This window comes from Numenius arquata, chromosome 11 (assembly GCF_964106895.1).
Source record: "Numenius arquata chromosome 11, bNumArq3.hap1.1, whole genome shotgun sequence".
Classification (NCBI taxonomy): domain Eukaryota; kingdom Metazoa; phylum Chordata; class Aves; order Charadriiformes; family Scolopacidae; genus Numenius; species Numenius arquata.
The window spans coordinates 20,055,961-20,078,750 of record NC_133586.1 but is presented as its reverse complement, the minus strand read 5'-3'; the positions used below and the strand labels follow the sequence as shown (position 1 = coordinate 20,078,750).

The 22,790-nt window shown below is 44.8% G+C and overlaps 1 protein-coding gene across 2 annotated transcripts in view; it reads right to left on the bottom strand.

Annotated features, from left to right (window-relative positions):
* UBE2Q2 (ubiquitin conjugating enzyme E2 Q2) overlaps nt 1-15,915 on the bottom strand; it is a 51,427-nt gene extending 35,512 nt beyond the window's left edge. The window contains exon 1 of one of the 2 annotated variants that reach the window (XM_074156700.1): nt 15,471-15,915. In XM_074156700.1, coding sequence (XP_074012801.1) covers nt 15,471-15,656 — 186 coding nt within the window. In that variant the 5' untranslated portion in view covers nt 15,657-15,915. The remainder of the gene's footprint in view (nt 1-15,470) is intronic. The other variant, XM_074156701.1, reaches the window with a different exon arrangement.
* Between the last annotated feature and the right edge of the window lie 6,875 nt (nt 15,916-22,790).

Below are 22,790 nucleotides of genomic sequence, written 5' to 3'. Positions count from 1 at the left end.
AGCCACACTTCATTAAAGATACTCCAGGTTTTGTACAGATAACATCTCTCTCATTTTTAGTACCATGCAACGTACCTGTCAAGTCTTCTGCGACAGTGCAATTCTTACCTCAAGACTTTCACTCTGCATGCTGGCAACATCAGAAAGGAGACTTTACTAACCATGGCCCTACTGCCTGAAGACTCGTTTGAACCAGCTATTTTTGAGATCTCAACTTCTCTGGCCAGGTCTTTAAGTTAAGAGAAAGGCAACAGGGTAAACACAGCCTTCAGATTACACCAGCGTTCCCACCAGAAAATACAAAGAACAAGCAAAATCCCTTCCAAGATTCACAGAGCCATCTGCTTCTTAAAATCTTCAGACTCATTAGAATAAAAATATTCTCCAGATACAGTCAACATTTGGACTGTGTATGCGCATTCCCCTAACAGGTATTTTTGGCTTAGTTTTTTAAGCACTTGTTAATTATGGCAGTCCAGGTCTAAGCAAGTCTATTAATTGCAATGATTTATAGAAGATAAAACGCCTGTCAGTCCACTCTTCTAAACCGTATCTGGAATCTGCAGGCTGCTTGCAGAACGAAGCTCAACTCTTCACTGTCTGTATTCTTTTTTTTTTCCTGACAATTCTGTTTCTCTTTTCTCTACCAGAAGGATTTAATGTACAAACCCACAGTAGGACATTTGTTGGTCGCAATCAGTATCTCTCCCAGTCTGGGGGAGCCATATAAAAATCTCCTCAAAAAAAACTTGCAGCAAACCCTTCGGCGGACAGGGACGTGACGGATAGTGCAGATTTGATGACCAAGCAATCCCACCAAGCGCTTAAATACATTCCAGCGGCTGCTTGAATGTGCTGATGCTTCTGCACTGAATGACACTTCTTCCTCATTCTTTGCTCTCATTCCAACTTGTGCCATTTTTTGCAACAAAAGCAAGTTCTGCTGTATGTGAGAAAACACACTAGGATTTGATACTGCCAGCATTATTAGTGTATAGCACAAATCAATTACTATACCCTAAAAATGATTAGATATTCAAATTTTTATTCTGCTTGAGCTTTTGAAGAATGAATGGGAACAAAGCATTTATCAGAACTGCTTTTCTTAAACCCTGTGCGAGCATATTCACTCATCTGCATCAGAAAATATTTCAAATTCTAGACTGCTGGAATATGCCTATTAAATTGCACATTCCATCTTTTTCCACAACAGATTAAAATACACATTCAATCAAACTTTCACTTTGTTGGAACACTTTAATTCTTCAGACTTACCAATAAATGTGTTCGTTTAACTTAAAAAAAAATAAATGGCACTAAGTTTCTCTAGATCTAAGTAATCCATATTTTTGGAACAGCTGAGTTTCACGCGGATATGAGTCACTATATTTTGAAATACAGAATTCACACACAAACTTTAAACATTCTGATCTTGAGATATAAACAGGCTCATGAGTTTGTAATGCCATAGCACGCAATGAAAAACTACGCTTGTGGTTTGTAAGGTCAAAAAACCTCAACTTCACACAAGCAAATTCTGTGGAGAAAATTAAGCCAGCTTTTCCTTCCACATCTGCATCCTATAGGGAGGAGAGATGGATCTGAGTTGTTATGTCATGTAAGGAACACAAGCTTCCCAAACACAAAGAGAGAAACCCTAAAAGAGCTGTTATTTTACTATTCATTCTTTGTGGCCAAAAAACCCAAACCATTATTTGGGGTCTTTTGCTCCCCAGCTGACGTGCAGTGATTTTGTATGATCTAGCTCAGCTGCACAGGTATCACCCACAGTAAGTGCTAGAGGTTTTTTCCATAACTGCTGTAACACAACATTTTCCTGCTCTCTACAAGCAAAAATTCATCACAAGAGGGAAAAGCCGCAGTGCTGAGATTTGGGCAGCCCTCACAAGCTAACGGCCCAGGAAGCCAATGCCATTGCTCCGTGAGAGGTGACACGCTGAGACGACATCACACCGCGCATGTACCCCGGCCTGAGGACAAAGGGGGGAATGTTTACAGCCAGCCCAGATACAGTCACAATGCATGGGATCATCACTTCTGGACGATCTTTGTATTAACAGCAGGACAGACCCGGAGCTTTGTCAACACAAACGCTTCTGTAACAGAAAGCTGCAAAAGCCTTTAGCCTACTAATAAACACACAAAACACAAAGAGAGTAAAGCCCCACACTCCCGCCGCTGGAACAATTTCAAAACCTATCAAATCATTTAGGAAAACCACAGCGTATTAGAAGAACACACACAGGATCCCTCTGCTCAGACATTCCGTTGCACCCTCTGTGAGAGGGTCTACATACGTTTTACTAACCAAAAAAAATTTTAAAAGGCAGCAAAACATGACAGAAGATATCAGGAACACAGGCATTAAGACAGCTTTTCCTGGGTATAGATCCATCATCTAAGTATATCCTTTCTAAGCTTTCTCATCCTTAACAATCAGGCTGTTTTACTTGCAGAGTTATATAATCTTTATCCTGCTCTGTAAAGCTGCGGCGACACGATTTTGATGTTAGCAAGAGACTTTTAAAGGAGCTATTTCTAAATTACTACAATGCTGTTGAAACTGCGAAGTTGCTAAATTAAAACACCACGTCTTGCTGACATTCCTAAGATTAGAACAACCTGTACACGCAGCCTGCGATGAGGTAAGAGCGTAACCACGTCTCCTTGTACACAACGGAGCCATTTTATCATGGCCAAGTGGGAGGAACACACATTGAAACACACGTCTTCAGCATTATGATTTAAAAATCACAACTATATGCTGACAGTTGTTCATTTTCTTTAATTTCCAGATCATCTTAGACTGAAGTGTTGGGGTTTTTTTTCTTTTACTTAGCATACAGGCTAGACAAAATTCAACCAATTTTATTTCTTTCCCGTTTACAGTTTTTGCAAAATCTCCATCATTGACAGAATCTAGTTCTGTTCTTTTTACACCAGCCACAACTAAAACTTAGCTGATTTTCATAACAACACTTCTAACTTTTACCTTCTCAGTCCCAAAATTTTTTTGTCCTCCCCCCTTTACTTCCAAGCAACAGAACGTCAAACCCCCAGATCTTTTAACCAGCTTAATTGCTTTGAGAAGGCTGGCAAGAGACCGTTCTAGCTCACGCAGGGCTTGGTAACGAAGTAAATCCTAATGTAAGAAGACATTTCAGAGGGCTGATACAGCCTTTTCAAGGTGAACACTTTTGCAGCTATAAGGACACATCAAGTAATTGATCTCAAATCATAGACGGCTTTGCCTCAGCAGACACCTTGATGCTACCAAGTTTGTTTGTTTGAATTAAATAGGAGAACTACATTTTTTAAAAAATAAAATCAAGTCCCACTGGTTAGGGATCTCATATATATCCTAAACAAACATTCAAAAAAATACTGAAGATTAGACTATACAATTAAATACAATTTAGTATATATTGTTTGAAATTATTAGTCAATCATTCGCTACTTACGAATTTTTCACCTGTGTCAACCTGCCTTTAGAGGGAAAAAAAAAACAAGCAAGAGATTTAATATTAACAAAAATATCAGGACATGAGAAGATATTCTTAAAGCTAAAGTTTAGCTTGATGACCATAAAACACTAGTACTTACAGCTTCTTGAAAGAGTATTACTTGTGATTACACTACTGACAGATTGCTTCCCATTATTAGGAGCCAAATTTTCCAAAGGCAGCTTTGGAAGATGCAAGTAAGCATTTTCTGCCACTGGGTACTTGAGCGTCCGTGAAATCTATAGGCTGAGAACCTTTAAAAGTCAGCAGATTGTCATCTGCCCTCCCATCCCATTCTTTATAATAATTTCAAAAAGCAGAAAGCAGGAAGAGTCACTTTCAACTCAGGTTTTTTGAAACTTCATTGGAAGTAATCCAAACAAAACTATTTCCCAGAAACCTCAAGGTATTCAAACCCCAAAAACTTGTATTTTCAAACATCCAGACATCACCATTTGCTCTGCTGTACAGACTGAAAGAGTTATTGAACATATTACAATAGTCTAACATTTCATTTCCAAGTTCAAAGTAAAAATTTGCACTTCTACATAGGAAAGAATTGTTGTTTCTCTAAGAATCTAACAGTCCAGTTATCCAGAGTGCTAAAGAAAAGTGTATGCAATGGGGGGTTAAAAATTAAATTTAATATTGGAAGAGGGGAGGAAGCAAAGTGAATTTTACCCACCCCTGCTGAGCAGGGGGAAAACTTCAACCTGCTTTTCCTTTTGAATTTTAAGATTGTATACAACATACTATTAACTTGCCCAATGCATATAAACAGAAGGACATCTGTTATTCACTAGAGTTCAGTAAAACAGAGATCTTTAACTGTTTCTATACCACAGAAAGCAAGCTTGTGTTAGCTTTGATTTTCTTACACTCTTCCTGAAGTCAAAGCCTGACACACTCAGTTCAGTGAGAAAACTTGTAACAACTCACAGATTTGGTGAAGCATCAAGTTCAAAGGACTCAAATACAAGTATCTCTTTCAAACACAGAAAATTGCTACAATTCTACCCTCGAGTTTAGTGAGTGTCTTGACAGCGAGAGAAAGGCTATACCAAAACAATCCCAGATGAAGCAGCACCCTTTGGTCAGACCCCTGGAGATTGCCGGAGCTTAAACTGGGAGGGCTGGCCGACACTCCAGAGGGCTGCGCCACCATCCAGCATGACCTGGACAGGCTGGAGAGCTGGACAGAGAAGAACTTAATGAGGTTCTAAAAGGGCAAATGTAAAGTCCTGCACCTGGGGAGGAAGAACCCCAGGCAACAATATAGGTTAGGGGTAGATCTTCTGGAAAGCACCATTGAGGAGAAGGATCTGTGAGTCCTGGTGGATAGCAAACTTTCCATGAGCCAGCAATGTGCCCTTGTTGCCAAGAGGGCCAGTGGGATCCTGGGCTGCATAGGGAAGAGTGTGGCCAGTAGGTCAAGGGAGGTCATTCTCCCCCTCTACTCTGCACTGGTGAGGCCACAACTGGAATACTGCGTCCAGTTCTGGGCTCCCCAGTTCAAGAGAGACAGGGAACTACTGGAGAGAGTCCAGCGTAGGGCAACTGAGATGACTGAGGGATTGGAGCACCTCCCTTACGAGGAAAGGCTCAAAGAGCTGGGGCTCTTCAGCCTGGAGAAGAGAAGGCTGAGGGGAGACCTTATAAGTGCTTACAAGTACCTAAACGGTGGGCTGAAGAATGATGGAGCCGGACTCTTTTCAGTGGTTTCCAGTGATAGGACGAGGGGCAACAGGCACAAGCTGGAACATAGGAAGCTCCACTCAAATATGAGGAAGAACTTCTTTCTGGTTGAGGGTGCCAGAGCCCTGGAACAGGCTGCCCAGGGAGGTCGTGGAGTCCCCTTCTCTGGAGATCTTCAAGCCCCATCTGGATGCAGTCCTGAGTGATGTGCTCTGGGCAACCCTGCTTTAGCAGGGGAGTTGGACTAGGTGATCTCTAGAGGTCCCTTCCAACTCTGACAATTCCATGATTCTGTGATTAATCATCTTGCCCCTTTACAGGAGGAGGGTGAAAGTATCCCATACTCTGCTCCGTGTAGGTTCTGCTGACGTGCTCATTGCCGCAAAACTGAGTGCCTTCAGGAGCACCTTAAAACAACACGACTAACAGGGTCACGATGTTCCTCTCCTGCACGCTCTCCAGGGAATGATGCAAGCATAGCAGAGTATCTTGTTTGAGAATTATGTTATTAAATACAGCCATGTTAGAGTAGGCAGGGTCAAAGGCACGTGCCTCACGGAACAGAGCAACCACAACTCTATAGGTGCCTGTAAAATTCACTCTGCAATCACAAATCGTCCCAAAGAAAACTAAATATAGTTAGTTCTCTGTGCAAACGAGTTCTACTAATTGCAGAAGGCTACCACAAAGAAATGTTTATGTTAAGAGCATAAAGAATGGTTACAGACATTACTTCTGTCTTCACAGCAGAGCCCCTCTTGGGCAGAGAGAAGCAGTTCCCCTCCTGCCACATCAGGCCTTCACAGACACACGTGCGAAGGTCTGACCCTTCGCACCTTCTACAGCCCCTTTCTGTACGAGTGTTTAAATGAACCGAAGGCCTGGATTATGGAACGCTTTCTGCAATACATAGATTCAGCAGCACCTGCACGTGCCAGTATTCATAAGATGGTGACCACAGCTAAGTAGGAACAGGGACAGTATTTCAATGGTAATCCACTTGTGTAAAAATTATTCCGAAACCCAAGCAGCTTGTAATTTACCACTTCATCTGCACAAATTCATTTGTTCAACCCAGGCCCATAGAATTCTCTTGAAATTATTATTGGATCTTTAACTTTTTTTTTTTTTTTACTTTGGATACATCTGAGGCAGAAAATAACATTTTGGGGGGGGATGAACCTGGAAAAGACTTAAGCAAACACTGCTTTCAAACAGACACATACAAGGGGCCAGTATTTTCAAAGTTTGTGAAATAATCTAAGCCACTTCTGTGCCTTACTTCCATGTCTCTATCCAGGTTCACACATTTAAATCTCTCACTGCTCAATCATCCCTTGAAGAAGCCAAAATGCATACAACCGAAGTAGCAAAGGCACAAAACATCACTTCAAATGGTCACAAACAGGAATGCGGATGCGGTATCAGAGTTCTTACACTTCTTATGGTGAAATTCTTTCAGTCTGGTTTTTACAGCCAGTCATTCTTCAAACTCCTTAATCTACACAAAATGTCCCAACTGCTGATTCTGATATGTGAAATTGCCCATTACCCTTGGAAAAATAGCTTTATCAGCCTCTCTTATCAGCTGCCACAACCTCATCCACTCCCCTTACCAAACAGAAGGCAGCAGGTTACTTGTTTGCCCAGTGTAACACAACTACACAATTAAAATATGAACTTTGAGCATAAAAGCAAAAAAAAAAGCTCTTTTCTGATAAAAAACAGGGTTATTGATCTTCACCATGAAGGAACACTTTATTCTCCAGGTCATCATCATCATGCGGCATGCGGTCTATCCACTCAAAGAAATTCACAGAAAAGACAAACACTCTCAACACTTTGGTAGGGACCCAAAGTAAAATCCACCCAATGTTAACGTGCTGCTGCTCAAACACAACTCCTAACACCAAGCCCGGCTCAGCCACCAGCGCAGCAACTGACACTTGTTCAAGAACAGCCTGTAGCCTCTGAACATGAGAACTGTTGTCGAGGGCCAACCCAGCTAAGTGAGCTAAGGAACGCTCCATTGCCAATCCCTCGAACAGCAACAAAAAATTACAGCTCACCCACACTGAAAACAGAGCTCAGAATGCAGCATCACTGCAGACGAAGTGACTTGCTATCAGGAAGAAGGTTGTAGAACTGAGACTAGAATCCAGGTTTTTACCACAGCACCTCACAGCAGTTGGACCAACCCGTCTCGCTCCTCGCACACAGAAAAGCCACTGTGTGCTTGTACTCTCCTCTCGACAGTTGTCAGAGGATGGCTGGTTTAGAGCCCTCAGCCAGAAGGGGTTCTCTGCTTTAATGCATGCATTATACACGCTCTCCAGCTGGCAGTGGTTTATCTAATAAGCAGCTAGACATGTGTGCTAAAGAGAAAGGTGTTTTGCAAATCTGACTCTCCAATACTTCCTTTACCAGCAGCACAGTAGCTTATGTGTCCAAACTCTTTCCAGTGGTTTCCAGCAATAGGACGAGGGGCAACGGGCACAAGCTGGAACATAGGAAGCTCCACTCAAATATGAGGAAGAACTTCTTTCCGCTGAGGGTGCCAGAGCCCTGGAACAGGCTGCCCAGGGAGGTCATGGAGTCCCCTTCTCTGGAGATCTTCAAGACCCACCTGGATGCAGTCCTGGGTGATGTGCTCTGGGCAACCCTGCTTTAGCAGGGGAGTTGGACTGGATGATCTCTAGAGGTCCCTTCCAACTCTGACAATTCCGTGATTTCATGAACTCCTGAAGGAAGCCTGGTTACTTGAAACAAATTATCAACTTGGTCAAATCATCAAGAGTTATTGATTACCTGCTCCTACAACTATACAGACAGGTGCATTCACAAAACCTCTCTCTGACACTAGCATCACAAAGCCAGAGTAGCAAGAAACAGCTTCTGATAAGGCTAGAACCGAAGAAGTGGTTATAACTAAGTTGCAACATGTCACTCTCTCTGCTGACAGTGGTCCTGCTGCTCCTGCACCTGAGCAGCTCTCCAGCCACCAGGTTGCCCAGCTCTCACTCACACCAGCACCTACCAGCTGCCCTGACTTGGTCACTGGCCTTCAGATTAGAGCCATTTAGGTGGAACTTTGTGTCTCCCCCCCCAAAATTTCAATACCATGGAGTTCAAGTGATGTTTACCATTAATAAGTTAAATACCGCACTCTTACCACAGTTATTTCCTACTTCAAAAATTCAAGGAAGCCTGTGGTCTCTTGAACACCACTGCACAGGAACGCTTTAATTTTTTTCTAATACCACCATACAAGTTCTGACAGAGCTTATGTTTCTGCCTTTCTGAATACACACTGAGGAAGCTGCTACAAGATCTGCAACCCTATTGAACACTTTCTCCCAGAGGGCTTAAAAAAACTAGAGATCTGGGAGAAAGGAGAATTCAGTCCTAACTAAATCTCAATAAATCATGCCCTAACTGCTCTACAGGACTTAATACACCAGGATGCCTTGTATGCATGAGGAGATAAAAAAGAAACAAAACACGCAAGATCATTATTTTAATACCACACTTAAAAGATTAGAGCTGGAAGCGAGAAGCCAATAAGACACACACGGACGGGTGTGCTTGTTTCCAGCAAAGATCAACCGAGAAGGATTCTGATCATGTTAGCTTCAACTCTACTGAACCCAGGCCTATTTAAGACCTACATGTTAAATAACCTCTCCTTATCAGTCATTTCATTTTCCAGTTGTCTTCTATGAGCTGGCGACAGGTCATTTTCACTTCTACAGAGCTTACAGCTGAAGAAATACAGTGGAATGCTTACTAAATCATAAACTATCATGTCTCTTTAAAATGGCATATTACCATTCAGAGTCTACAGAGAGAAAAAAAAAAAAAGTTAAATCTACTCCAGCCATGAATTCAGGGGTTTATAATCTTTCAGAACTACATAAGGGTAAACCTGACAGTACTGAACAGCAGTCCACACTGAGGCATAACTAAAATAGTAGATATTTTTGTTAATCAGCTTCTAAAAACATTTGTTCCTATTCAGATGTTTTGCTTCCCCCCTCCCCCCCCCTTTTTTTTTTAAATAATACTATTTAGAGAACCGTCTCCATCTCTTTGTCTCTTCCATTCTCCTGAAAGGAATGTGATTTTTCAAGTAAATGCACAAACTACTTCCAGATAGCATGGTCCAGTTGTCTCTATTTAGCTGTGACTGTCACAAGCCAGACTCTCACGTAGGCCCACCGCTGCTGCCGGGGGGGGATCTTCCATGTGGGAGCAATCCCAAGCGGCACTGAGGACCCGGCTGGCGCCTGGCAAGCGGCTCTGGCGGCAGTGCTGGCTTCGGCGCTTCCCCAGCACTCGCTGACTCCCGTGCCCTCCGCTGTGACGGTACAGCTGTTTGTGCAGCCACGCAGGGGACCAGACTGGGAAACCATCCAGATCAACAATAACCCGGTTAGGAATTTTTACATGACAGCCAGGTCCTTAATCCAGTAAGCTCAGTTTTGGCCCCCTCACAGGGCACACTGCCTTTGCTGCTCTGTGAGCAACAGCAGTATTACAGGGTGCACGGGACACAACCGTACTTTGTTCTTCCTAGCAACTGTAATTTTTAATTCACATTGAGGATATCAACATGTCATCAAGTCATCAATACACAGTATCCTCTGGCATTAACACTGAAAACACACCTGCAGATTCATTCTAGTCTGAGTAAGTCTGACAGAATGAAGCTACTCTTTTCTTGGGTACACACTTGATCAACTCCATTAATAACTTCTGATGTGACAGTGTTCCATTGTAGACAGACTGCCACGATGAATTTGGAAGTGCAGCCTTATTTTCCAGACTAGAAAGCACTTTCTACACTACTCCCTAATTCTTCTCATTTCATTGATAAAAAGCTTGGAAAGGAAAGTCAAAATCTTAGCATGCCCTGCCCTTTCTCTCTCCCCCCCCCCCCCCCCCCAAAAAAAAAAACCCACAACGAACAACAAAATCAAGAGTAGCAATAGTGCATACTCTTGCTTCTTGTAGCCTAAAGTCGGTCTCTGTAAGGCCAACTACCAGTACTCCAATTTTGACACAAAGTAAATATCATTGCACAAAGTAAATATCAAACACAAATCAAAGGCAACCATCACATACCATCAAATGCCTGTTAGAAAGTAGCCCTACTCTAAGTTAGTCTCTTTAAAATCAGTGACTGTGAAGAAACATATAAAAATTACCTTTCAGCCTTCTACAAAAACCTCCTGAACAGTTCACATGAGGAAGCATGCTGAGTAAAAAGAATATAATCCTTTTTATAAAACTTCTTTTAATTAACAGTCCCAGTTCTGAAATTACTATATCATCAACTCACCTAAGTAACCCACTTGAAATAAGTGCAATTTCCTGTACATTAAAACCTTGACATAAGCCACAATATATATTTGAAGCCCACCATTGTGGATATTTTAGGAGCACTCCATACATTATAGAGGGGACAGAACAACTGACCTGCAAAACGCTGCGGTACTGTTACAGCCTTTCACACGCAGCACAACTAAGCTGCGGTGTCAGGAAAGTAAGGGCCCGTGTCTTCCAGACACAGAAGATTCCTCCTACTCCTTTTTGCAATACTCCTTTTCCAATTACAGTCTTAGCATACAAAGGTAAGTTAAAATCCTCACTTTTCTAGCTTTTTTTTTCTCTGTTTGCTTAATTCTGGTTTGCTAAATAAAACAAGACAAACCTTCTCAATTTCTATTGCGTAAGTTATGTTTGACAATAGTTACCTGAGTGCCTTTTCAAAAACTCCAAGTATATCTAATTCTAGTTAGAAAAGTATATATTATCAAGGTAAAGCTGTGTATGTTTTTATTTAGTCTTGGTATCCATATGCTGCAAGACAAAGGTCTTAACCTCACTACAGAATGTCTAGTAATCTAAAAAAACCCAAAAAATATCTGTGGTTTGAACCGAAAGCCTCATTTATTATGTGGTTAGTTCTGTGTACAAATAAATAACCTTTTTAGAAGGTTATCAGCCGTCGAGGCATTAGCCAGGAGTGCATTTAATATTAAAAATCCTACGCCTTTGAAGAACTATCTCATGTTCTAATACACTCACTTTCTGTATATACCCAACTTGTAAAAAGCTTCACGGGCAATATCTTCTCATCCATTCTAGTTCAGAAGGGAAAATAAAGTCTTCTCCCATCAATTGCAGTTATCTGTAGACAGCAACCTTTTCAAGTCTTTCATAGTAGCTTCTAACTCCGATTTAGCAGCAGGGCATTTTTCAGCGAAAGCAGAAGATACTTCTTTCCAGCAGAGAAGCAAGAGTGTACTGGAGTCAGCCGTATCACGTGAATGGAATTGTTAATGTCTGAAGGATGTCACTGCACATCAGAGCCCAGTATCTGTTTGGGGCAAAATCTGCTCCCACACAGAGCTGGCACAAACCCTGCTCTACCTGCAAGTGCCACTCGAGGAAACAGAATTTCAGTGGTAGTTTTGTGTATGGGCGGAGAGAGATTAATATCTAGTTTCTCTCTGAAGAGATTATAGAAAAAAAAATAAGAGATATGTTTTACAGCAGTCCAAATCAGTCCCTTTTCTTGCGATAACAAGGATAAGATTGAATAATTCTAACACACCCTTTGGAGCACTATGACAGAAGTCTGATAAGGTACCAAACAAACTACAGGTTGCACCAAAAGACACCTACCTGAAGTCATGATCAATAAACACACTCCTCTCAGTAAGGCCACTGTTTTGATACTATTTCAAAAAACATGCAAAACAGGATCAGGATAAATACATATGGTAAAGGACACTGGTTTATTGAACTTGATTAATTGGAATACTGCCCTTAAATGAAAACAAAACCCGAGATAAACAGAAATAAAACTCCAGGAGGGAGACACTGCTGTTGGCATAACAAAATGGGAACGTGAAGGTACACAGCCTGAACAAGTTCAATAATTAAGACAGTTCTCCAGAATAAGCAGCAATGTTTCTGACAGGGATGACTCCACCCTAAAGTGCCTCTTTTAAAATAATCTGATTAACCATTTAAGTTCCAATATGGGTCACTACCAGAAATAATAAAGGACAGACTCTGACAAAGTTTGCCTGTCACTTTATGAAACAGAAGAGCTATCAAGTAAAATGTATCTTGCTTTAATCTCACGCATTGCTCAGTATCACAGGTAGACTACTCCTAGGATGCTGCAGCAAATGTTTAACTTGGACAGTTCTACGAACTATACTGCAGACAATCATCTCAGTGAGAAATTCCAGGGCAGACTTCTAATCAATCTGTGGAATTTAGTCTAGGAAACTTGTGGAGATCCACGGAGTTCCTAAACAGACAATCTCTCTCACCTCTCCAGGATAATGTCTCCTCTTTCCTCTGCCTTCTCTCTCTAGACCAGGGAAAAGAAAGAGATCCATTGTGAAGATCAGAGCAACTTAGTTATCAGGTCTCTTTTCAGACTTAACGCAGAAGCTCCTGGAAGCCTCCTTCCCTACCATTCTTTTCTCCAGCCAGTAACTTCAACACCTGCACAGACTGCTAGACAGCTTTCATTTTAGGTAAAATACTGAGGTACCCAAACAGAACCACAAAGTAAAAAAAGATTATTGAGATTTGTGCTTACTCTTCCCCTTAACAGGATTCTTGAGCATCCAGACACACAATCTACTGTTAGCTTTTGTTGAGTAAAGGACATATCCTGGCTTGATCAATACTGTAGGAGTTAAACTGGCTGGAAGAAGCCAACAGCTAAAGTTACATATTTGCACTGCAAATCCAGAGCACTAAGGTAGCAGCTTCTGATGCAGGGGGTGAGTCTCCCCAAGAAAACATATTTACCAACAACTTTACAGCTGTAGCAGCTTTTGCATGCTACTACCACCATTTGAAGTTCTAGTTCCCACAGTACCTGCAGATCCACTGAAGCACAGCAAGCAAGAGTCATGCTTTTCCTAGTTTATAGTACCTACAGAAAGAAAACTGGAGGCAATTAGCAGTCAAGAGACTCAACTGGGGGGTGGGGGAAAACAGCCACCTACCTCAAAGAACCAAAAATTAGTCAACATTGGAAAGCACCAAGCTGCTTGCAGACAGCTGTGAAACAGAAGTTTCAAGAAGGTTGGACACAGCCTTTTGTCAAAGCAGAAGTCTCGGCTCTGAGGTCTGAAACAGCTCTTTTTTCTGTTCTTTTTGCAAGTTCATATGCTACAAGTCTAATAGCATGCAAAAGACCTCTTGACCTTTAGGGCAAGCAACTGTAATAGCAGATTGCAGACACTGTTTCCTCAATAATACATAAAAACGCCAAGAGTGACCTAAGCCTGTTTCTTGCTTGTTCAGACACACATCAACCAAAGGCCTACAAGCAAGCAGGCGTATGTCTTTGCAAGTTCAGAAAGAATTGCTATCCAAAGTAACTACGACAAAAGCAGCCTCAGAAGTAGACATACACCACAGCACAAATCCAATGCACCAAAAACTTCAGTCCCTTACTACTGGCTTCCCTGTCAGCTGTCACTTGACAAAGAAGAAATAACCCATCAAATTCAACTGGCAACTGAGGGTGCACAATCATCAGACCTTTTATTTTACTCTTTAGAGACAGGCTTATGAAAGAGATCACGTTGCGTGGAAAGAAATAGCCAGAACTCCTCAGCAATGAAACAATCTACTGAATAAAAAATATTTAAACAAAGTCACACAATCCATCAACTGCCAGGTCATGTCTAAAAACAAGAATACCAAAGCATCTTGCTTATTTTACCATAAAAAACATCTTATGTCTTACAAGTATATACAAGTGTCCAGTAAAATAAACATCAACCCCATGACCACCAAACTGACTTCTCATGACAATTAGCTGTGAAACCTGAAAGATCCTCTTAGCAAGTCTCCTTTAATAAAGGAGTTACTTTAAGGGAAGTAAGGATCTGATCAAGATTATTAGATTTGCCTGGTTTGCATGCACATTTTCATCTTTCAGCACTCAAATATTTACACTTACACACATTTCTACCTCCGTGCTGTTTTAAACTTTCATCCTTTTACAGGCCAAAGATAAAAAAGCTATAGAGCTTACCTTCCTCAAACCCAAACGCACTGACCCTATTTTCACCCAGTTAAAATTTTTCAATACTCTGCTCTTAAGCTGAATCTTGATAAGGCATTTAAATTCACTTATAGCTGTAGCCAGTCCAGTAAAAAATGAACCTCCAGCACTTTCCTGTACATGAGTCACAGACGCCAATATATTCAAAACCTTTGGCAAGTTTAGGCCCTAAACTTTTAAAAAGACGGAGGATTTTTACCAGGGTATGCAACACCGAACATTTTACTCTGCTTCCCTCCCACTCATTTACAACAAACCGACCCCAACAAATATAAAGGGGGGGCGGGGGGGGGAAAACGGGGGGGGGAAACGGGGGAACCACCCCAAAACACAGAAACGAAATCCCAAAGCAAACGGCAGGCAGGAGCCCCTCGGATTCCTCAAGGCAGCTCACTCCCCCCTTCACGAGTTTAAATGCCACCATGACGGTAACACCACGACCCGCCACCAGACCGGAGGCACTGTTTTATCCCTCCAAATGAGAGGTTGCCCCGTCCCTGCCACCGCCGCGGCCCCCGGCGCCGCGGGAGGAGGCCCGGCCGCCCCCCGGCCCGCCCGTGGGGCCTTTCCCCGCCCGGCCCGGGGCGGGCCGCCGGCCCAGGCCGCGGCGGTGTGGCGCACTCAGCAAAGCGCTCGCCCTCCGCCTCCCCGCCGGGCTCCCACCGCCCGGGGCAGGGGGGGGAACGCTCCCCGTGCCCCGCAGGGACGGAGGCGGCGGGGAGGACCCCGCCGCTCTCCCCTCACCGCCCTTCCGCTGCCCCCGGGGGCTCTCTCCGCCGCTGCCCCGGGCCCGGCCGCCCTTTGTTCCGGCTGGCGGCTCCCGGCCCCGGAGCGGGCGACGGCCCGCGTCCTTCCACCGAGGCTCCCACGCGGAGGACACCCCCCCCCCCCACCGAGGGGCCGGGGGCGGCCGCTGCCTAACTTTTGTCACGGTGGCGGCGGGGACAGACCGCAGAGCTTCGGGGGGAAGCGGGCCCCGGCAGCCCCCCGGCGGGCGGAGGCCCCGGTCGTCCCCCCCCCCCTCCCCGGTGCTGAGTCACCCCCGCGGCGGGGCTGCGCCCCCTCCCCGCGCCCCCGCAGACAATGGCGAGGGCGGGCAGTGCCCCGTCCCTCCCCCGCCGCCCCCCGCTCGGCCCCCGCACCGTGATGTTGCAGTGGATGGTGAGCGGCGGCGGCGGCTGCGGGCCGGAGCCCGGCGGCGGCGGCAGGAGGACGAACTGGCAGTGGAGCTCGTCCAGCTTCCAGGAGACGATGCGGAAGCGCTCGTGGTCCTTGTCGAAGATGGACTCGAGGAACTTCAGCTCGGCCTTGAGCCCTGACACCGACATCCTGGCCTCATCTCCGGGCCTGCGCCGCCTACGCCCGCTCTTGCCGCCGCCTTTCCCTCCGCCTACAGCCCCGGCCCGACCCTGGCCCCGGCCGCGCCTGCGGGGCGGAAGATGGCGGGAGGGCGAGCGGGGGTGGAGAGGGGGGGGGGACGGAGGGGCGAGCCCGGCGGCGGCTGCCTTTGTACCGGGCTCCGGCACCCACTCGCTCGCTTAAAAGGGCAAAAGCGCAGCCCGCTCCCCCTTCCCCTTCCTCCCCGGCGGGCTGGGCCAGGCCCGCCAGCCGCCCCGCCCTCGCCCTGCCCTCCTCCCGGGACACACGCAGCGGGGCCGGGCCGGGCCGCGGCGGCGCTGACCGGGGGCGGTGGCGGGGAGGAGCCGTACGGCTCCTCCCCGCCACCGCCCCCGGTCAGCGCCGCCGCGGCCCGGCCCGACCCCCCGGCACTGCCCGCCGCTCCCCCCCGGCTCGGAGCCCTCCCCGCCGAACGGCGCTTACCCGTGGTTCCGCCCCTTCTCTTCCCGGGTCTTCCTTCCTTCCTTCCTTCCAAGTGGAGGGTCCTGCACCTGGGACGTGGCAATCCCAGGTTGGGCGAAGAACGGCTGGAGAGCAGCCCTGAGGAGAAGGACTTGGGGGTGTTGGTGGATGAGAAGCTCAACAGGAGCCGGCAACGTGCGTTCGCAACCCAGAAAGCCAACCCCATCCTGGGCTGCATCAAGAGAAGTGTGGCCAGCAGGTCACGGGAGGTGATTCTACCCCTCTACTCTGCGCTCGTGAGACCCCACCTGGAGCACTGTATCCAGCTTTGGAGCCCTCAACACAGGAAGGACATGGACCTGTTGGAACGGGTCCAGCGGAGGGCCACGAAGATGATCAGAGGGATGGAGCACCTCCCCTATTAAGACAGACTGAGAGAGCTGGGGTTGTTCAGCCTGGAGAAGAGAAGGCTCCGGGGAGACCTCATAGCAGCCTTCCAATATCTGAAGGGAGCCTACAGGAGAGCCGGAGAGGGACTCTTTGTCAGGAGATGTAGTGACAGGACAAGGGGTAATGGTTTTAAATTGGAAGAGGGGAGATTTAGATTAGATATTAGGAGGAAATTCTTTACTGTGAGGGTGGTGAGGCACTGGAACAAGTTGCCCAGGGAAGTTGTGGATGCCCCATCCCTGGAAGTGTTCAAGGCCAGGCTGGATGGGGCTTTGAGCAACCTGCTCTAGTGGAGGTGTCCCTGCCCATGGCAGGGGGGTTGGAACTCGATGATCTTTAAGGTCCCTTCCAACTCTAACCATTCTATGATTCTATTCCTCTCCCCACTGGTTATTTTTGTCAAGAAAAACGGCAGCTTGGGGTTTGCGCTTGTCATTTCAGGGTCTCGCCGGTCCTCCGGTACTCCTAGAGGTCAGCTGGTGTGAACTGCAAATGCCTTGCCCCGACTTTTCCGGCGGACCAGAGCAAATAAAACTCTGCAGCACTACAGAGGCCAAGAAAAAATTTATTAGTGTTACATTTAAGTTCTTTTGTAATCATTTGTACGACATTTTATGCCCAGAAAAATATGAAAGCAGAGTAAAGCGAACACTCACAGAATCTTCATGGTTGGAAGGGACCTTTGAGATTATCGAGTCCAACCAGAAAAAAACAATAACAAAACCAAAACAAAAAAACACCCAACACAAACTACACCAAAAAAAAAAACCCCACAAACAGACACAAGACAATAATCTCGGGCACTAGAGCATGCCCTGAAGTGCCATGTCTTCATCCCATCAGGGATCCTGTCCCCATGCCAGGGTTTCCACCCAGACACACACGACCACTCAAGGCAGGGTTCTGGTTTTCATTCGTGGGACTTTCCAGGGGATGGAGATGTTTTCTGTTTGCTACATTCAGGACCTCGCCACATTCAGGGATCAAGAGATACTGCCTCTATTTCTGTCACTTCCTGACACTGGGAAAATCATTTCTGCACCTTTATTTGTCCCTTCCCATCTTCGCCTACAGTCGACAGCTCTTGGGGAAGAAGGATCAACTCTCACAGGGCATGAAGAGGTTACTGTGATACGAGTAATACTGTTGCAGAGCGTCCTTCTTGTTTCCCAACCAGCTTTTAATTAATGCAGTACACACACAAACACACACACAAAACCTGGAATAGGGAATTGCCTTTTTTTTTTTTTAACATTGATATTTTATATAAATCTTTAATTCCAGAGAAACTGGCAGCACTTCACAAACCACAAGCTGAATCTTGTCAAGTGGTGAGAACTCTAATCTTCATCCAGAAAAACAGTTATGCACATGCCCAACTCCAAGCATATGGAAGCATTACTGATTTGTGGGTTGAAATCTCCTATCCTTCCTGCAAAGAGAGCAGCAGAGAACACACTTGGCTACAAAAGGAGCCTGTAAGGATTGACACTGGTTAAATACTCTGAATGAAAGACACCAGGAAGTCCACAGAGTTGAAAGACCTGTTTTTTTTTCAGGTATCATTTGAAAGACTCCTATTGTACAGTGTGTGCAACTCGGCTTTCCTAGAAAGGCTGAACTGTCGCTGTTGGCTCAGACTGCATGGCCTGCAAAGTGAAGACAGAGTGGATGTGACTGTTGTCTGTCGATGCATCAGCAGGCAGGGTGATGACCTTTGAGAGATAACAGAAGATATCAGTTCAAGGGCAAATTAGCTATAAATAAACAGCAGAAAATTACGGCTCTACTTATTAGAAAGAGAGGGCCTAGAAGAGCCTTTCTAAGGGAACAGCAGAGACAAAACTAAACAGATCAGTTTATCAGCGTTACATGATGCGATGCATGAAACAGCAGAGGCATGAATGTGGTGACTCAGCCCTATTTCCCTCATAGGACAAGATTTTGGCCTAGAACGCCTCATTGCAGCAGATAGGCGGGTAGGCTTAGCAAGTTCAAACCATACCTTTCGTCATACCCTACCAGAGCTGCCTCTATCGCTATCTCTGGTCTTCCATCCTCCGTGCCTTCTTATCTGCCTTTCCTCTCCTCTGCCTCCCCATTGTCTGTGACACCCCATTTTTTTTGGCAGCTGCACAGAGGTGCACATGTGCCAGCTGGGGGACACTTGGCCTGTACTAGCGGGCATGCCGGTGGAAGGCACGAGAACCTCTCTCGGGCACCCAGGGATCCAAACATCGTGGTGTCTCCTGACCATCTGGCAGGCCAAACAAACGGCTTACTTGGCCAAGTGTGTCCTGCAAGCCCTATATTGTTTAAGTCTGGTGTAGAGCTTTCCCCAGCTCCTTCAGTCTGCCTTTTTTGTTGCAGGCTTCAAGAAGCAACACGCAGCTGCACAGCCACCACTCCCCTCAATTCTGTTGCACTTCTCTATTTAGCAGGCATTGTGCAAGCTGCGACATCGCCTGTGAATTCATTTCTGTGATAAGACCTTGAGAACACACTGGGGCTGCCTCACTCTCTGGAACACAGAGGCTGCTTCAGAGGTGTAAAGAGTTGTTCGTCATGTCTGACTCATTCCTGTGTCTCCCTTCAGGGACTTGCCATGAGGCTTTGACATGAATCTCGTGTTGGTCACAAGATGACTCGGGAAATCCTGAGTCTCCCAAAGACCAAAATGAATGGACAGAGGGGAAGACCTGGCATAGCTGGGTAATAAAGGAACTGAACCCTGGTAAAGACCTTCAAGAGCATTGCATCAGATTCCAGTAATTACAGATGCTCTTAAGTTCCCTTGATCTATATTGCCTGTAAGCACCATTTCTTTTCTACCTTTCTTCCTGCATGTACATCTTCAACACCATGGGAACCTCTGTCTATCTATCATACAGCTAGATTTCATTTCCCAGGGATCTGAACTTTGGCCAAACCTCTCTATTATGAAGATAACATAACCTTTATAACCTTCTTTGTTTCTTTTCCCTCCCTTTCATTTAAACATAAGTTTTGTAAGAGTACTCAACTGAAACTCTCAGAAAAAGACAGCAGATTCTCATTCCTTTGCTGGGTAGAACTGGTAACAAAAAAGGAGGCAAACAGTTTAGACCAAAATTTACTTTCCCTTTAGCATTTGCTGCCAGTTCTGTTTCCAACACATTGGCCAGGCATGTTCCTGGTGAGACAGAAAGCCGGCAGCAAGGGGCGAAGGGAACTGAGGGAAAGATGAGTTCAGGATAAGCCATTAAGAAGGAAATGAACAATGATGTAGGATGGATGGACTTTGATGAAAGCAAGAGTTGTTTGAGGCCTAAAGAAAGGATGTTCCAGAGCACAGATGAATTTCAGTCCTTTTCCTCCGTGATTGCCCTTTCCAGGTCTGCTGTATTTCCAGCTTTACCCAAGTGAAGCTCCTGTACATTCAGTTGAGTGTTTGTGCCTGGCAGAGGATTGATTTGTTTCTCTGAGAGCAGTTTATGGTTCTGTTTTTTGACCTCACTTCTCTCACTCACAGCCTGGCCCTTACAAAGGGTCTTTCTGTTTAATTCTGATGTCACTTTCCCAAGAGAAATGGCAGGCACCAAAGAAGGAACTGCCATTTTAGAAATAAGGAAGGCCCTGAGATCTTTTGTAACCCTGAACCTCAGCAGGAGAAAGAAAAGGATAAAGTTAACGAGATGGGAGGAAGAGTAAATTGGTTTTAGTGATGGATGATGCGGTTTGATAATAGCTGATCCTGGAGCAGAACAGACACTTAAACTTTTTCACAGATAGGAGGAGAACTTGAGACTAGAGAAGACAAATAATACCTGATAGCCATAAAGAGAAGAATAAGGCAGGAACCTTACCTGAAACCTTGGGCAAAGGCCAAAAGATTAGAGAGGATCCTGCTTTTCCAAGGCACAGTCCAAGCTGTCCTGCTCACCAAAGCCAGGCTTTCGCATCAACTTCTGAGCTCACAGCATCAAAGTCATTGCTTCAATAACGAAGACACTTCCAAAGCATTTTAGAAAAAAACATACATTAGTGCATAAAAGCTGCTTAAATGGCTGGACAATGCAGGTTCAAGAAGCATGGCATGCAGGGCACAAGGGATTGCTTAGTCCCTCAAATATCTGTTTTACTTTTAAAGACTTTAAGAGTTAAGAAGGGCATTTCAAAACCAACCTATCCTAGAGGCAGCTTTGGACAGATAGAGATACAGACGGACAGATGCCCAGATGTTTAGGAATAGGGGACAAGGAGGTGTCTGCAGGCACTCAAATACTATGGCTGTGAGTTTAATATTAAAAAAAAAAGTAAATTAAAAAAAAAATAGAATAGTAGCATGGTCAGCATGGTCTGACCAGGATGGTCAGAGAGCAGTTTTCAGTTACAATTCTTCTGAGTTTCAGTTACAATTCCCTGCGGCTGTCAGCAACTGAGTGAAATAGGTCCCCTCTTTAGGGTGTTTTCACTCAGCCACTGAAGAGTGTTTGTAAGCCTATATGGGAAACAGCAGTAATCTTTTGGTGAAGATTTCATTACTGTTTGTCAATTTTGCAGTTCTAGCTATATTTTATATATATATATATATTACTGAACAGTGTGTATTTCAGAGCAGTCAAAAGCTGAATAGAGTCTGCAAAGCAAGTTTAATGATATGGTTTCGTTCCATATGAAAGTTGTGGGAATTAATTTATTAGCAGAAAGGTGCCACAGGAAAGCAAAGCCATGTTAATCACAGTCCTGCAATGTTGCAGATGGGGATTAGAATCCAGTGTACAAACACATCAGACACCAAACTCCTCGCACATACTTTAAAATGCACAGTAAGGGAATACGCCTAGTGTTCTCCTTTATGGCTCACATAGCTTCTTAAAAACAGATGAAAAGCACATCTGTGAAAGCAATAAGGAACTATGCAGCCATATCTGAGGCACGCCATTTAACAAAATAACAGAACAAGCTATAGAAAAAAGGAAAATGCGGTATCATTTTTCCAAACCCGGCTGGGTGAGGGAAGAGGGAGCTGCATAGAACGCTGCTCAGGGCACAACACACCTTCCCTGGACTCCCTGGGACTTGCACCCCTTCCTTGGGATCCACACAGAGTCATAAGCTTTATAGGGCTCAGCAAGCTTATTTTCCCCTGCCATCACAGAAGCTTAAAAGGGATGGACAGGAGCAGAGGTCGGATGCCAGGCTCAGTCCTGCTAAATATGTTTGTGACTGGAGGGGGAGGCAGGGAAATGGGCAGATCCCCAGGTCAAGTACTCACAGTGCTGAGATGCAATCTTAATCACAGCTGAATATGCAGCTCCTTCATCCCCTTTTTTCTTATTTTGATAGGCAGTGAAATAGTCAACTTTGGCTATATTTAAAATATCAGCAGAGGGCATCTGAGTTGGCAGGCACTGAGATGAACCGTGCAGGTCAGAGTTATTGTTTCAGATTCTGCAAGCACAGCCAGACATCACCACATCACTTACCCTGGAAAACACAAATCAAACGCATCCCAGCAATCGTACCAGCCAGGGCTTCTCATTTACTTATTACTTTTTGTAGGTAGGTCTAGATTTTGGGGAATGAAGTGGTGCACTTAAAAAAATAATTGGCAAAGTACATCTGGAAAATTAACCCATGTATCTTTATGGCTGAAAGAAGGACAGAAAAGATAAGACATTTTTTTCCTTTATAAAGATGACTTGAAGTATGAAGAGTTGCCTGAGAAAAAGTCACAGAAAAAAGCAGTCTCAGAGAATCAAATGCAAGACCAAACCTCAGAAAAGAATGATCCCAGCAATTCCCATTCTGTAAATCTGACTCTTTTCCTGCTAGAAACAAATTATAAGCACAAAAAGCCACTAAAAAAGATGCAGGGTAAAAACTCACAATCAGTTATATATGCCCTGAAGTTTATAGGGAAGGGAACCTCCTATAGATTTACACCATCAGCGAGTAAGAGGGAAGTAGCAGAACCAACATACTTGGCTTTAAACAAACATTTGAAGGACTGAATCACAAAAGTCTGAATATAACATGCATTCACATCTTTTGTCATAACAGCACCCACATAGCCTGAGAGCTGGCTTAAGAATTGTGAACGAGGAATAAAAATAGCAGATTACTTAGCGGGAAAAGGTAGTTAGTGTGTTTAAAATGGATCACGATAGCGCTGTGTTAGAGTTGATCTCAAGACTTTCCTGGTGATCTAGAAGAGACACATTGATGAA